Source organism: Pongo pygmaeus, chromosome 7 (assembly GCF_028885625.2).
Source record: "Pongo pygmaeus isolate AG05252 chromosome 7, NHGRI_mPonPyg2-v2.0_pri, whole genome shotgun sequence".
In the NCBI taxonomy this organism is placed as follows: Eukaryota; Metazoa; Chordata; class Mammalia; order Primates; family Hominidae; genus Pongo; species Pongo pygmaeus.
Window position 1 is genome coordinate 6,480,128 of NC_072380.2, and position 15,822 is coordinate 6,495,949.

General features: G+C 40.6%; 1 protein-coding gene and 1 pseudogene across 5 annotated transcripts in view; one reads left to right on the forward strand and one right to left on the reverse strand.

Moving 5' to 3' along the window:
• Nucleotides 1-15,822, forward strand: part of MCPH1 (microcephalin 1) — a 240,728-nt gene that overhangs the window by 59,393 nt on the left and 165,513 nt on the right. For all 5 annotated transcript variants that reach the window (XM_063669328.1, XM_054499957.2, XM_063669330.1 and 2 more), the window contains 2 exons: nt 12,575-12,612; nt 15,652-15,814. In XM_063669328.1, the coding sequence (XP_063525398.1) occupies nt 12,575-12,612; nt 15,652-15,814 (201 nt within the window). The remainder of the gene's footprint in view (nt 1-12,574; nt 12,613-15,651; nt 15,815-15,822) is intronic.
• On the reverse strand, nt 8,787-10,338 carry LOC129042288 (adenylate kinase isoenzyme 6-like; annotated as a pseudogene).

Genomic DNA, 15,822 nt, shown 5'->3' on the forward strand with positions numbered 1-15,822 from the left:
TCTCAGGAAAAAAAAAAAAAAAGAAAGAAAAGTTCTGCTGGTAGGCATTCTATGCACTGAGCAAAGGCGAGATGTGCAGGCCCAATTTAAATAGTTACAGCTGCTAGCTCCTAAGGTCTGGCTTACTACATGCACCATTTGGGGGAGTCAGCTTAATGATAGTAAACTGTGCTAAATTCGTCTAGAAATATCCAATTAATCTGTTTGAGATATTCAGAAACTCAATAGCTTGCTGAACTAGCAAACTTGAATCCTTATTTTTATTTTAAAAGGGAGTAAAGGGACTGTAGATAAGTAAAAGGTGCTCTGCACTGTGCCTCTCTGGTACGAGTCCCTCTCCTTTAGGCAGCAGCCACTTCCCGCGGAGCTGTTCACGCCAAGTGACCCTGCCACCACGCTGCTCCCACCACCCCATGTCCACCCCGTCCTCGGACGCCTGGTCTCAGCACATCACCGGTATTCTCTTCCTCTTACCAGTAATTAGTTTGAGACTGTGACTCACTTCTGTCCAACAAGATGTAAAGGGAAGTCTTCCTGGGAGGTTTCTGGAAAGTGTTCTCTCACTTGTGATAGCCCTGGGAAGAAATGCTTCCCGGGTCCTCAGAGCTTTGTTGTGGCTGGACGCATCTCCTGGAACTGCGACAGCGGAGGAGGAAGCCAAGAGAGTGAACCAAAGAAAGGAAGGGCAGAGGGCGGGGGAGGCCTGCAAACCTTACGGCTTGTTTCCACTGACATCAGAGACTCATGTTAATAAGGAACAAGTGGCTTCGTTTGTTATGCTCCTCAGACACAGGGTAAGGTAGACACACAGAAATGCACAGCTGTATGTATTTGTCCTGAAGGCTAGAATTTACTTTAAATGTGAGTGGTTTTCCCAGGAAGGTTTTATGTCTGTTCTCTTGAGGAACAATTATTTCCTCCCCAATTTTATCTATGTATCCATCCATCCATCCATCCATCCATCCATCCATCTATCCATCCCATACAGAGCCTCGCTCGTCACCCAGGCTGGAGTGCAGTGGCGCTATCTCGGCTCACTGCAACCTCTGCCTCCCCAGTTCAAGTGATTCTTGTGCTTCAGCCTCCCGAGTAGCTGGGACTACAGGCCCGCGCCACTATGCCTGGCTAATTTTTTTTTTTTTTTTTTTTGCTGAGACAGAGTCTTGCTCTATTGCCAGGCTGCAGTGCAGTTGTGCTATCTCGGCTCATTGCAACCTCCGCCTCCCGGGTTCAAGTGATTCTTCTGCCTCAGCCTCCTGAGTAGCTGGTACTAGAGGCACGTTCCATCACGCCTGACTAATTTTTTTGTTGTTGCTTTGAGATGGAGTCTTGGAGTCTTGCTCTGTTGCTCAGGCTGGAGTGCAGTGGTGCCATCTCGGCTCACTGCAACCTCCGCCTCGAGGGTTCAAGTGATTCTCCTGCCTCAACCTCCTGGGTAGCTGGGACTACAGGCGCATGCCACCACACCTGGCTAAGTTTTTGTATTTTTAGTAGAAATGAAGTTTCACCATATTAGCCAGGATGGTCTCAATCTCCTGACCTCATGATCCGCCCACCTCGGTCTCCCAAAGTGCTGGGATTAGAGGCGTGAGCCACCGCGCCCAGCCCTTTTTTTGTGTTTTAGTAGAGACAGGGTTTCACCATGTTGGCCAGGATGGTCTGATCTCCTGACATCATGATTCTCTCACCTCGGCCTCTCAAAGTGTTGGGATTACAGGCGTAAGCCACCGCGCCCGCCCTAATTTTTGAGCTTTTAGTACAGACGGGGTTTCACCATGTTGGCCAGGTTGGTCTCAAACTCCTGACCTCAAGTGATCCACCCACCTTGGCCTTCCAAAGTGCTGGGATTACAGGCTTGAGCCACCGCGCCCAGCCCTCAATTATATTTATTTCTTTGCCTTTCCTTACGTCTTTAACTCTTCACACTTTTAAAAAAGTTATTGCCTTCCAAATAATATTTAGGAATATAAATTATTTGATATTAATCCAGGGTAATTTCGATTTGTTTTTAAAAACGGGGAATAAAAACATGATTATTCAGAAGGGGTTAAATAGAATGACAAAAACTGCAATTCAGAATTAGTGAGGCGTTGTAATAGCGTTTGTTAAAAAAATTATGAGGCATTTAAAATAGATTTTTGGCATATCCTTTTGTGACTTTTGGATATGACTTAAGCCTTAGTTTATATATCAATAGTGAGTCTCTATAGGAAAAGAATATAATATTCAGTGACTGTCAAACCAGTGACTGGAGCAGCTTGGTATGAACCACTTCTTATTCTGGTCTCCCTTATCAGTGATTTTCAGTTTTGAAAACTTTTTTGAAGTTGTGTTGTCTTATTTTTCTGCAGAAATACCTTCTGCTTTTCATTTTAAAGTATATTTGCTATTTATTTTCAATCTAGTTCTCATCATTGAAAGCAGTACTAAAATCTTATCCCAGAATTTATAGGTTGTGTCTTTTGTCCTTTTTTTGTTTTTGGTATTTTTTTGTCACTTTACTTCCTCAGGTGAAGTTTTAACAAAAATGAGGGACCATGGATAGGAAAGTAGGAATCAAACAGTTTACAGGGTTGAAGTTGTGGTATAATTCTTTTTTGTTGTTTTGTTTAAAGACAGGGTCTTGCTCTGTTGCCCAGGCTGGAATGCCATGGCGAGATCATAGCTCACTGCAGCCTTGATTTCCTGGGCTCAAGTGATCCCTCCAGCCTTGGCCTCATGAGTAGCTGAGACTCCAGGCAGGTGCCACCATGCTCAGCTAATTTTTTTTGTTTGTTTTTAGAGATGGGATTTGGCTGTGTTGCCCAGGCTGGTCTTGAACTCTTGGCCTCAAACCATCCACTCCCCTGGGTCTCCCAAAGTGCTGGGATTACAGGCATGAACCACCATGCCTGGCCCATGGAGTAATCCTTTTGGAGCTGGAAGGTAGAGGTGTGTATGTGCCTGTTTCTCAAAATAGTAGCACTAGCCAGGAAATCCATGAATTTGCATATTTTTCCCCAAGTTCAGCCCATTTGCTTTGGTGAGTTTGGGGTTATACTTAGAGTGGGTAGTATAAGGAGTTTCTGCCCTACACCTTAGCTTAAGCAATTTGAGCACATTGCTTTTTGAGTTCACCACCAAGGATCCAGAGCTCAGAGGTGGTCTTTCCTCTGCAGATAAGAGTGCACCCTGCCTGCACCTCACGGTCTTGGGCTCTGTGGCTTCTCTCCTCCTGCCACTGCCCCTTATTGTGGGTAGGCTGGAATTACCTATGGTCCTTTGTTTGGGCAAGGGAGATGCTTGGATGTTCCCGGGTGTCACCTGTGCGTGCCCCCTATGCTGTCCTCCCACCTGCCCTGTCCTGCAAGCATGGCCTGCACCCTTCTCCCACACACCCGGACCCCAGGCTTATTCTTACTCTCCCTGGCCAGCCCCTCTTCTTGGAGAGGAGAAAGGATGATTTGAAAATAAGATCTAACGTTGGGGGTCCCCAGCGACTTCCACAGGGAGCAAGGAGCTAGGTGCATATGTAGACCCCGTGAGAGCTTTAGTGTTAGATACCAAGTTTGCTAGATGAAACATCTTTTTAATTAAGGTGGTGCAGATGTATTGTTTGAACGTTTTAGACACTAGTGATGAACTACTTGGATGTATATTTTTCTGGTTTTTTTTTTTTTTTTGCTATGAAAATTAGAAAAAATATTTATCCAAGATAGTAAGTATTGAAAACTGATACTGATGCTGTATGGATCACTATTATTGTATTATTTGAGACTGTTTGGAAAAGGTATTATAGTTTTTAGAAAAAGCAACCTGAATATTAAAAGTCTCTGAATTTGAGTAAAAAAGAGTCCACATAAGGGGAAAAATATATAAGGAAGGACAATGAAATTATGAAACTGTTACTATAAGAAAGCTAAAGGCTGAGCACAGTGGCTCATGCTTGTAATCCCAGCAATTTGGGAGGCTGAGGTAGGAGGATCGCTTGAGGCCAGGAGTTCAAGACCAGCTTGGGCAAAGGAGTGAGACCTCATCTCTACTAAAAATAATTTTTTAAAAATATTAGCTGGACATGATGGTGGCCACCTGTGGTCCCAGCTACTAGGGAGGCTTGAGACCAGGAATTCGAGGCTGCTCTGAGCCATGATTGTACCACTGCACTCCAGCCTGGGCTAGAGTGAGACCCTGTCTCAAAAATAAACAAACAAAAAAGAAAGTTAAAGATTTTAGTCTCAATTTTCTACATTGAACCCATCTTTAGATCATAGAATGTATAAAATTAAAAATGGGGGAATATCAACATTATTATATTTAATGTTATAGCTTATTATTTATTTAATAAGCTACTTGTTTAAAGATCTGGGGTCTCTTGGGTCCACAGACTGAGTCTTTCTGAAGGTGCTTTACATGATATAGCTGCCAGGGATCTAGGTCATATAATATCCTCAGGATGGGATTTGAAGACATTTTTCCAGAATTTATCTTTTGTCATATTGGATTTTATTTTTAAAAATTTCCTCTATAGTCAAAATTTATATAAATGTATGATTCTGATAGTAGCGTATATATTTAGATGGGCTTATACTGGGCATGAACAAGGTTAATAATCTTTGTGAATATGTGGGTTATCTCCTTATTTTACTTATTCTTAAGGAAAATTAATTTCACTGTTTACCAAAGAACTGATACCTAAACCCAAAAGATTTCAAAGAATGTTTTATTTTTAAAATATTTCTATTTATCACTAATAAAACGAGTATATCTGTTTAACTTGACCCATCTTTGGTCTTACTAAAACAAAATCAGCTCGACTGTTTCCCAAATAATCATCCATTCAATACTCCTTTTCCCTCTCTCTCCCTGCTCCCTCATCTCTACTCGTTTAGAACTTTCAGAACATTCTTTTGTGTAGATACCGTGTTTCATGTTTGTTATTGTTTCTCACTGGTCAGTGGATTATTTCATGTGGCCACCTTTTTCACGTTTGCTCTGATTGCCTTTGGATGTGCCTGTGTGCTTTTCCTATTAAGGAGAAGAATCCTGCATGTTTTTTTCTCATTGAATAACAATGTTAAAAACAGAAAAGGGTTGTTTTTCTTCTTTGTAGTAGGCATTCTGTAGTAGATACCTTGACATACTTAAATTTGTGAGATGTGTCCAGATGAATGGAAGAGTAGTATCTCATATTAATATATTGCTAATAATAAGATAAAGGTTTCAGCTTCCTGGAGCCGTCCATATAATAGAATTTGTACTTGTTTTTTCATTTCTGAGATGATCCTCATACTTTGGTTGTTTTTTTGTTTTTTTGTTTTTGAGACAAAGTCTCGCTCTGTCACCCAGGCTGGAGTGCAGTGGCGCGATCTCCGCTCACTGCAACTTCCGCCTCCCGGGTTCGAGCGATTCTCCTACCTCAGCCTTCTGAGTAGCTGGGATTACAGGTTGCCTGCCACCACACCCAGCTAATTTTTGTATTTTTAGGAGAGACAGGGTTTCACCATGTTGGCCAGGCTAGTCTCGAACTCCTGACCTCAAGTGATTCACCCGCCTTGGCCTCCCAAAGTGCTGGGATTACAGATGTGAGCCACCATGCCAGGCTCTGAGATCCTCGTACTTTTCACTAAAATGTTAAGATATATGCTTTATGCTTTTGCTGCCTCTCATGTTTCATGAATACAAGTAAACCCATGAGTAACTCATGAATACACATAGACTTCTGGGCCTCCAAACCATGCCCTGCTAGTGGCCATGCGACAGGAATCAGAGGCTGTACTTCACTTTGTGGTTGCTTTATTATTCCACCATTATAAGCTTTAGTAGAAAATGTAAAGAGGGTTGTTAAACTGAAGGAGTGTTGTCTCAAACCGAAGGAGAAAAGTAGTATTGCTGCTATAAGATGTGTATCAACTAAATGGTATCTTTTGTACCATCCAATTAGCAATTAGGGAAGTCCTTCTTTGCTCATACCATTCCAAAGGGAATCATCTTATTCTTTCTCTAAATCTCCTTACAATGGAGGCTGCTACAGTTTAAGTATCGCAGGTCCTTTTTTTCAGATTTCACCTGCAGTGCCTATAAATTTGGGGGAATGCCTTTTTTTGGGGGTGCCCAACATATTCAGTGGATCTTGGACCTACCACCAAGTGACCTTCCTTGCTCACCTGTAAGGCTGAGAACACCGTAAGCAAAGTACCAGGCTTGTTTCCCCAAGAGAGCTTTGTAAGCGTTTGGCGCCATAAAATCAACCTGAGGACTTAGGTGGCTGGTTATTTCTGAGTAAGTGAATATCACTGTCAAATATGACATTCCAGCAAAGGCCATGGTTGCATAGCCACTGTTTTCAGTTATGTCCTGGTAACTAGGAAGATGGACTGTTTTTTAATCTATGCAAATAATTATATTGCCCTGAAAAAAGGATACTCAATTACAGTTTCACAATTCTGGAGGCATCAGGGAGGGATAATAAGATACCATTCCAGATGTTTCCTTTCTGTTTATAAAAGCACAGTTGACTGAATTGTTATGAGATACAGACAGAGGGAGAAGAGAAAGGTTTCCTTATGTATCCAGAATATAGAGTGTTAAAACAGCAACAATACTGTCAACAAAAGCCACAGTCCTCCTTCAGTAGTTCATCTGGGCCTAGTCATTAATTTTTGTTCCACTTGATCTTGGGTTAGCAGTCTCATGAATCCATCTGCTTCTCAGTGAGGGTTATAGAAATCCTCTTCCCCTGGTGGGGGTCTCAGCATTATTTAGACAATGCCATAAGAAGCCTGTACCCAAAAATGCCCAGCATAGTTCTTCTCCACGGGGCTCTAACACAGCCCCCTCTTGGTCGAAGGTCAGTCACTCTGGCCTATAGCTGATTGCAGATGCTGATCAGGGAAGTGTCAGAGAAAAACAGAAATCTGTAGGTGACAAAAGATTTTAAATGGCTATGGTTATTGTATTACTGATAATTTTCAAAACTAAATTTATTGAGAGTTCATTACAAGAGTATTGGCAACTGATAAGTAAAATTAGTTATGGTATGCAAAGCAGAGTCAACCCAAAAAAGTTCTAGATACAGCATCTAGAAACACCATAATTAACCTTATTTTAAAAGAACAGTGGATGTTACATCTAATTTATAAAAATGGAAGAACATAATCTTTACAGAAAAAATCTTCAGATATAACAAAATAGTCTCAAGACATAATATACAATGAATATGCCAAGCATGTAATTAGAATAGACCAAGAATATCACATAAAGAGGGTTAGTTTGGAGGGGACATAAACACCTATATATTAATAACATGTATTTAATCTAGCGCTTGCTAAGTATCTTTTTTGATTTGACAACTTGTCCCATATAACTTATCAATAGTAACACATCAAATGGATCTCCTAATTATTTTGAGCATCTGGTTTTTATTAAAGTAAAAGCACAGATACTTGTTATTTTCCAGGTATGTCTGGGGAATCTTAGACAGTTTTTTGTTTTGTTTTGTTTTGTTTAGATGGAGACTTACTCTGTCGCCCAGGCTGGAGTGCAGTGGCCCGATCTTAGCTCACTGCAACCTCCTCCTCCTGGGTTTCAAGCCATTCTCCTGCTCCAGCCTCCCAAGTAGCTGGGATTACAGGTGCCTGCCACCATGCCTGGCTAATTTTTGTATTTTTAGTAGAGATGGGGTTTTGTCATGTTGGCCAGGCTGGTCTCGAACTCCTGACCTCAGGTGATCCACCCACCTCGGCTTCCCAAAGTGCTGGAATTACAGGGATAAGCCACCGTGTCCAGCCTCAGACAGTTTTAAGTACAAAATATATCATTTAGGATTTGATTTGGGGAAGGCAAAATATCAAAAATTATCAAGAAATTTTGAATACGTGATTCCAATAGGATCATGTAACTTAGAAACAATATTTGACTACCTATTTAATCAAAGTGACTGTAAAAGATTTTAAAAGTAAACACAGAGGTAACATGATTGTAAAGGACCTTAGCTCTTTCCTAAGAGACAAGATTTCTTGAATACTCAAGGGCAAAATAAAGTCAATATAAACCATAGAAGGTTATTCTCATAAAACACAGAATCTTTGGAATCTAAGCCAATTATACAGAAAAAAGAATAAGCCTTTTTTTTTTTTTAGGTGAATGTGGTAAACAGTAAGCCAAAGAAACAGGCTCATCAATATTGAGCAAACTTTTCTCTTTTTTTAAAAAAATCTTTAGTCTTTAGTTTTAAGAGATCATCTGCATTTTTTCTGTAATAAACTTAACAGATATCCACCTATTTCTTCAGATTTATTCATTCTTTAGCAATTTAAGCATTGAAATGACAGTTTTTGTCTCAATCCTTTTTTTTTTTGAGACAGAGTCTGGCTCTGTTGCCCAGGCTGGAGTGCAGTGGCGCGATCTTGGCTCACTGCAAGCTCCGTCTCCCAGGTTCACGCCATTCTCCTGCCTCAGCCTCCCAAGTAGTTGGGACTATAGGTGCCCACCACCATGCCTGGCTAATTTTTTGTATTTTTAATAGAGACGAGGTTTCACCGTGTTAGCCAGGATGGTCTCGATCTCCTGAACTCGTGATCTGCCCACCTCGGCCTCCCAAAGTGCTAGGATTACAGGCGTGAGCCACCGCGCCCAGCCTGTCACAATCCTTAACAATGCTATATTTGTTGTATTTCAAATGTTTAGCTTTCTCATGGAGAAAAAGAAACATAGGCATAAACCTTTATACTATCCGCCTGCTAGTCCCGCAACATGATTTTAATAAAGTGTTCCTGATACTTTAACAATTTCTATGTCAGCAGAGAGATATCAGCAAGAGTGATTGTAAAGTAGCTAGCCTTATAAGTCAAGAGTTATGATCTTTGATCCACTGCTCAATCCATTTCAAGATCTGATCTACATTATTTTCTAGCTCTTGTGGTTTATTGCTGGGCAGCTGATGCGCAACTTCTTCCTTGTAGGATGCCGTGGCTTCTTCATAAAGAACTTGGAAAATCTCACAGTGAATATTGTCTTTTAGTTTCTTCTTATTATAACCCCTCATTTCAAGTATTTCGTACAATATGTTGGCATCTGTTCTCAGCACAAAAACTGTATGAAACCAGCGTTCAGGGAAGAAATCAACCGTGGTAATCAACAATAACTCCACATTCCCTCATTTGGTTATCTAACTCATCAGCTACTCTGTCTTCATCTAAAATGGGACAATTATACTCTTCATCATAGCCATCATACAATTGCTCTTCTCAAGCTAAATCACCCACATTAATGTATTTCAATTCTGATTTTGATTCTGATGTGTGGTTTTTCCAACCCCTGGTGTACCTGGCTTTCTATGACACGTTTCTATCACAAAGTCAGAACAAAGTGACACTTTAGGACTGAACTCAGGGAGTCTGTGGGGTCAAAACTAATTTCATAATACTACTAAGATTTTAACATGCAATGGGTTCACCTTGCTATCTCCAAAAAAAATTGCACCACTGCACTCCAGCTAGGGCAACAGAGCAAGACCCTGTCTCTCAAAAGTAAATAAATAAATAATTTAAAAAATTATTGTTAAAAAAAAGGTTTGTCAGGTTAATGATTCAATTTGGTTAAGCACAAATTTACATTTTTTCATAGTCTTAAACCTTAAGTAGGAGTAACGTTCACTTATTTGATCCGTAAATCTGTATAGCTTTTGTAAGAACATGTACAAGTAGAATAACAATGTGTGGTCTGGCTGGGCACAGTGGCTCATGCCTATAATCCTAGAACTTTTTGGAGTCCAAGACGGGAGGATTGCCAAGGCCAGGTATTTGAGACCAGCCTCGGTGACATAGCGAGAGACCCCATCTTAAAAAATAAGAATAATAATACTTAATGCTGACAACTCATAGAAGACATGACTATTTTTATTAAACCCCAACTATTCAACTAGTCTCATTTGCCAAATATTTACCTAAATATGTGAACTTGAATTCTTAAAACATTTACATTTCTATAGCAATACTTTTTTTAGTGCTGTTGAAAGTATTATTGGAAGTTCAATTTCCTTAATTTCTGGGAATTTTAGGAACATTCAATTTATAGGTGCCTCTTTATTTCTAAGCCAGTCAGAACAGAACATCCTTAAGGGCTATCATATTCTCATTTGGTAAGACCATCTCATGATGGTTATCCCAGGATGAGAGACAATAGCTGCTTTGAAAGCTCCCCTGCCACACTGGGCTTCCAGTACCAGAGCAGCTAACGACTCTGTCCTAACAGCAAATGCTGAGGAGCAGGGTGCAAGTGTTTACTTGGGTGCCCTTCACGGGCACTCGTTTTACCTGGTGGACAGCCTGATGCTTTGTTATCTGGACCGGTATCAGGCATTCCTCGCATGGGAGATGTGCTTATCCTGGCAGACGCCCTTGTGGCTCTTTTCTGACCCCTCTCCAGTTTATGACTGCCTGACCATCGCTCTGGTGCTCAGAGCCTGCCCTTGTGTTCTTCCCCAGCATCCCGGGGAAAACCCAGGTAGCCTGGGAGAGCCCCTGGTTCTTCAGATAGAATGTGCAAATTCAACACACCAACACGATAGGAAATAAGTTCCAAGATTTATTACTTCCAGATCCTAGAGAGGGAGGGCACCATGAGTCAGCAGGGCAGTGCTCTATCCCCAGGTCACCAGAAGAATGAATGAAGTGTCAGGCATAGAGCAAGAGAGTGGCACCCATGGGCCAACACCTTTATTGGGGGCCAGGGCATTGTCCAAGCAGGTTTCCTGCAGGGAGTTTTAGTTGGTAAGTTTAAAACAGGCAGCCATGAGTTTCAGGATCACACAGCAACTGAGAGGTGGTCACTGTGGCATACACCACAGTCCATGTGGGGTGTGGGGTCGGCAGGGAAGCCAGGTAGACTGTCCCTTAGAGAGGTCGTCACCAGAAAGAGGAGTTGTGTAAGGCAGATCCCTGGACCAACCCCATTGAGGACTGGGGGTGGCAGGTGGAAGCTGTCAAGGGAAACTAAGCCCTGTTTCTGGTATGAGAAGGTTAAACTTATGATCAAAATAGATGCCAAGGCTATATAAAATTGTAAGTATTTTCACTACAGTGGCATTTCTGCAGTACAATACAGACATACAAACAGACACAGATAATTTGTAAGCTTCAATTCTAAAATTTCAGGCCAGGCGCAGTGGCTCACGCCTATAATCCCAGCACTTTGGGAGGCCGAGGTGGGTGGATCACCTGAGGTCAGGAGTTGGAGACCAGCCTGGCCAACATGGTGGAACCCTGTCTCTACTGAAAATACAAAAATTAGCTCGGTGTGGTAGTGGGCGCCTGTGGTCCCAGCTACTTGGGAGGCTGAGGCAGGAGAATTGCTTGAACCTGGGAGATGGAGGTTGCAGTGAGCCGAGATTGCACCATTGCACTCCAGCCTGGGCAACAAGAGCAAAACTCCATCTCAAAAAAAGAAAAAAAAAAAAATTCAGTCATAGGCCAAACATAAAAGCAGAAATGTAAAATTTTATTCAGATGTCTACTACTTCCTGATGGCATGAAATTCTTAATTGTTTTGAAACCAAAGTAGAAAAGTAGACAAACAAAAAATACTAGCAAATCAGATTCTGTTATCTTTCACCCAACAGAGACAAGATCTCTATAAACCAGCAGTCCTTCCCCAAATATGTAGTATACAAACCGCTTCATGTCTGTCATTTTCATCAACCCTGGGGTCCTTCAAATGCCTTTTGTTCCTTCTCATTTACTTCACATTGACTTTTCAAGACATATTGGTTATACTACACAGTTGGTTACATTTGAAGTATTTCATGCGAATTACAAAAGTATATGAATAATGTGAATTCATTTTTGTTTATGTATGTCTATGCATGCATACACATACACACATACTCCTATAGAGTGAACATTTGGCTGAATATACTGCCAAATTGTTAAACAATAGTCATTTCTAGCTGGTGGAATTACAGGAAATTTGTATTTCTGATTATATATTTCTATAGCATTTAAATTTTTGGCAACTCAGCGTGCATTTCTTAGATAAGCAAAAAAAAAAAATTAAACATTTTATTTAAATTTTTTTTTCAATCCCAGTTAATAGCAGATGTCAACAGAACAAATAAGTTCCCTTATCCGTGCTTCTGTATGTGGGGGGATTCGCTTGACAGGTGCAACAGAAGCACAAGCATTATTGTGCACATGTGTCTGAAATGAGAATGAGGTTGCCTAGAAGTCTTGAGAAAAGTGGCTGACGAGTCTACAAAAACACCCTTCTTACCCTTTCTCACTTTGAAGTGCATAAAGACGTTGACACACTTGGAGGTCTGCTGGCTAACTGGTGGAACAGATTCCTGGGGGAAATTTTTTTTTTTGCCCTTGTACCTCATGTCTGGATTATTTGGGATTGCTTTGGGGATAGTATCTGAGTTTCTATCTCTTGGGCTGTTTTTTCCAGGAATATAAAGGTTTTTTTCTTTGATATATGCTTAAATGTTTATTTTTAAGTGATGTAACTTTTCAAAAAACTTATTAAAGTTTATTTCTGTGGGAAAAATATTTTTTATGTTTTTGACTGTTTTTTCTTCCTTCTTGTTTGAAATCTCTAGCCAACAAGAACATTAGTCATGACGAGCATGCCATCTGAGTAAGTGCTTGTTTTGATTTCTGTTCAATGTAAAATGTTAACCTTTTCTCTCATATACTGTAATTCTGGGTGCCTTTAGGCAATTTGTCAATCTGTCCTGTATCACTTTTACTTTATAAAATTAATATCTGAGTTAGAAGATGACTGAAAATTAAACATGTACCAAATGTGAGCGATTTAGCCTTGAAAACTCTGGGGTTGTTTAGGCAGCATTAAGAAGTGTGTGCTCGTTTTGATGTTCTTTTGTTTGCTTGATACCAAATAGCTTCATGAATGTTCAAGAAGTGGAACATCATTGACCAAAACATTTCCCTTAAAGGTCTTAAAGCAATACTGCAGCAGAAAGCTTTCCACAGCAGTATTAAAGTTGCTGTGTGTGCATTTTGTGGAAGGGTTAATAGCTTGTTGGCATGCTCTTATCATCTCCCTTAAACATTTAACACAACAAAGAACATCCAACAAAAATACAGTACTATATTCTTTGCAACAGATTTTTGAATTCCTGTTTAAAGGGGAAAACCATGTTTTTGATATCAATCATAGGTTTTAAGGTTTTAAGACATCCATGAAAACATTGGAACATTTCAGTGAAAAATATGCTGCAGAGAGGGCACGTTTAGAACATTTTCAGTAGTGGGATCCTTTTCCTGCCTGTGGCTTAAAAATAAAAGGACTGATCATCAAACACCATACATTAGATAGTGAAAAAGGGGGTCACTCAAAATTTTTGTAAATATATTATTAAATATATTGAACATCCTAAATAGTCTAATACAGAAGTGAATATTGAATATATGTGTAATATTTTTTAAAGTCTTTGTATTTTTCCAAAATTAAAAAATATTACTAATTAACTATTTATTTTTCTCATTCAAGATTTAAAAATAAAACTTTTCATTTAGGCCATCTTCTTCTCTTACTCTTTTTTTCGCCACATAGATTTCTTGTGATAGTTAAGAACAAGACCTGGACGTTCTGATTTTATGTGGATTAGCTGTGCCTTGCAGAGACACTTGTGACTTATTGGCACATCCAGCAAGTAGCTGCCAGCCTCAGGATGGAGTTCTAGGGAGTGTCTAGTTTAAAGCTTTTTACTTTTGGTTTTTGTTTTTGTTTTCTTTTATCATTTTTGCCTTTATTTTTTCCAAGTTTAATTATTTTTCTTGACTCAAGCACAGATTCTCGGGCTGAAGTAGTGATGAGGCCCAGATCTTGACTCACACATCTTTTCTACCCTAAGGATCTCTAAGAATTTAAAAGCATGATATAATTCAGCCCTTTCATTTTACAGATAAAGAAACAGGTCTTGAGATGGACATACCTAAGATCACTAGAGATAAAACTAAGAAGGCTGGGTGCATTGGTTCACGGCTATAATCCCAGCACTTTGAGGGGCCCAGGTGGACATATTGTTTGAGCCTAGGAGTTCAAGACCAGCCTGGGCAACATAGCAAAACCTTGTGTCTACAAAAAAATGCAAAAGTTAGCCAGACTTGGTGGTGAGTTGCCTATAGTCCCAACTACTTGGGAGGATAAGGCAGGAGGATCACTTGAGCCCAGGAGATCAAGGATGCAGTGAGCCATGATTGTACCACTGCACTCCAGCCTGGGCAACAGAGCGAGACCCTGTCTCAAAACAATAAAATAAAACTAAGGAACACCATCATTTGGAAGGAAGAGTGTTAGAGACAGTCTGTATAAGAATAGACAATAACCTCTTCACCTTTGTAATATAATTTTTGGAGAGGAGAGATATTTCTTTCTCTATTTATTTATTTATTTATTTATTTATTTTGAGACAGAGTCTCGCTCTGTCAGCCAGGCTGGAGTGCAGTAGTGCAATGTCCGCTCACTGCAAGCTCCACCTCCCGGGTTCACACCATTCTCCTGCCTCAGCCTCCCGAGTAGCTGGGACTACAGGCGCCCACCACCACGCCCGGCTAATTTTTTTGTATTTTTAGTAGAGACGGGGTTTCACCGTCTTGTTGTGTATATCACAGTGTGGCTTAGAAAGCCCTTCATTGGGGATTTTAAAAATTTTCTGGGAGAGAGAGAAAACCAATGTCAGAACTAAAGGCATAGAAAGGTTATTATAAAAGGGAAGAAAGAACTGAGGGTTGTTTGGTAAGGAAGTTGGATGGAAAGAATATATTTTTTAAAGGATATTTTAAGTATTAAGGGAATGACAGAGCAGGAGAGAAGCGGTAATGGTCATGAGCTTTGTGACAAATAGGTCCCAGATTTGATTTGATGATTTAATAAAAAGAGTCTTTTTCCCTTCTTAGTAGAAAAACTATGTGTTGATACTCAATAAATATTACATTTTCAAAATAAAATAAGTGAGTTTCTTGGTTCTGAGCATGCACAGATAGGTTCAAATAGGCCTGAAAAACAAATCATTGCCCCAGTGGGAAGAGTGTTGGTCTGATGTCAGGGGCCTGGTTTCTTTTTTTCTTTTTTTTTTTTTTGAGACGGAGTCTCGCCCTGTTGCCCAGGCTGGAGTGCAGTGACACGATCGCGGCTCACTGCAACCTCCACCTCCCGGGTTCAAGCTATTCTTCTTCCTCAGCCTCCTGAGTAGCTGGAACCACAGGCGCGTGCCACCACGCCTGGCTAATTTTTGTAGTTTTTAGTAGAGACGGGGTTTCACCATGTTGGCCAGGCTGATCTTGAACTCCTCGTGATCCACCCACCTTGGCCTCCCAAAGTGCCTGGATTACAGGTGCGAGCCACTGCGCCCAGCCAGGGGCCTGGTTTCTGATGCTGGCTCTGTCCCTACCCGGCCCAGCCACTGTGGGAAGCCATTGACAGCCTGTGGGCTTGTCTTCTCAGCCATTAAAATAGAATTGAGATCTGAAGTGTATTTCCCCAGGTTTCAAACCATTGATTATAAGTCAGTTAAGATATAAGTACCATAACCAAAATCAGTTTAAAATTTTGGCTTTCTAGTTTTATTATTACTAATATTGAGTGTAACTGCTTTGATGTTCATGTGCAATAAAGTCATTCATTTTGTTAATTTTTCCCCCAATTTGATAGAAAGCAGAATGTCATCATCCAGGTTGTGGATAAATTGAAAGGCTTTTCAATTGCACCAGACGTCTGTGAGACCACGACTCATGTGCTTTCCGGGAAGCCACTTCGCACCCTGAATGTGCTGCTGGGAATCGCGCGTGGCTGCTGGGTTCTCTCTTATGATTGGGTAAGCCC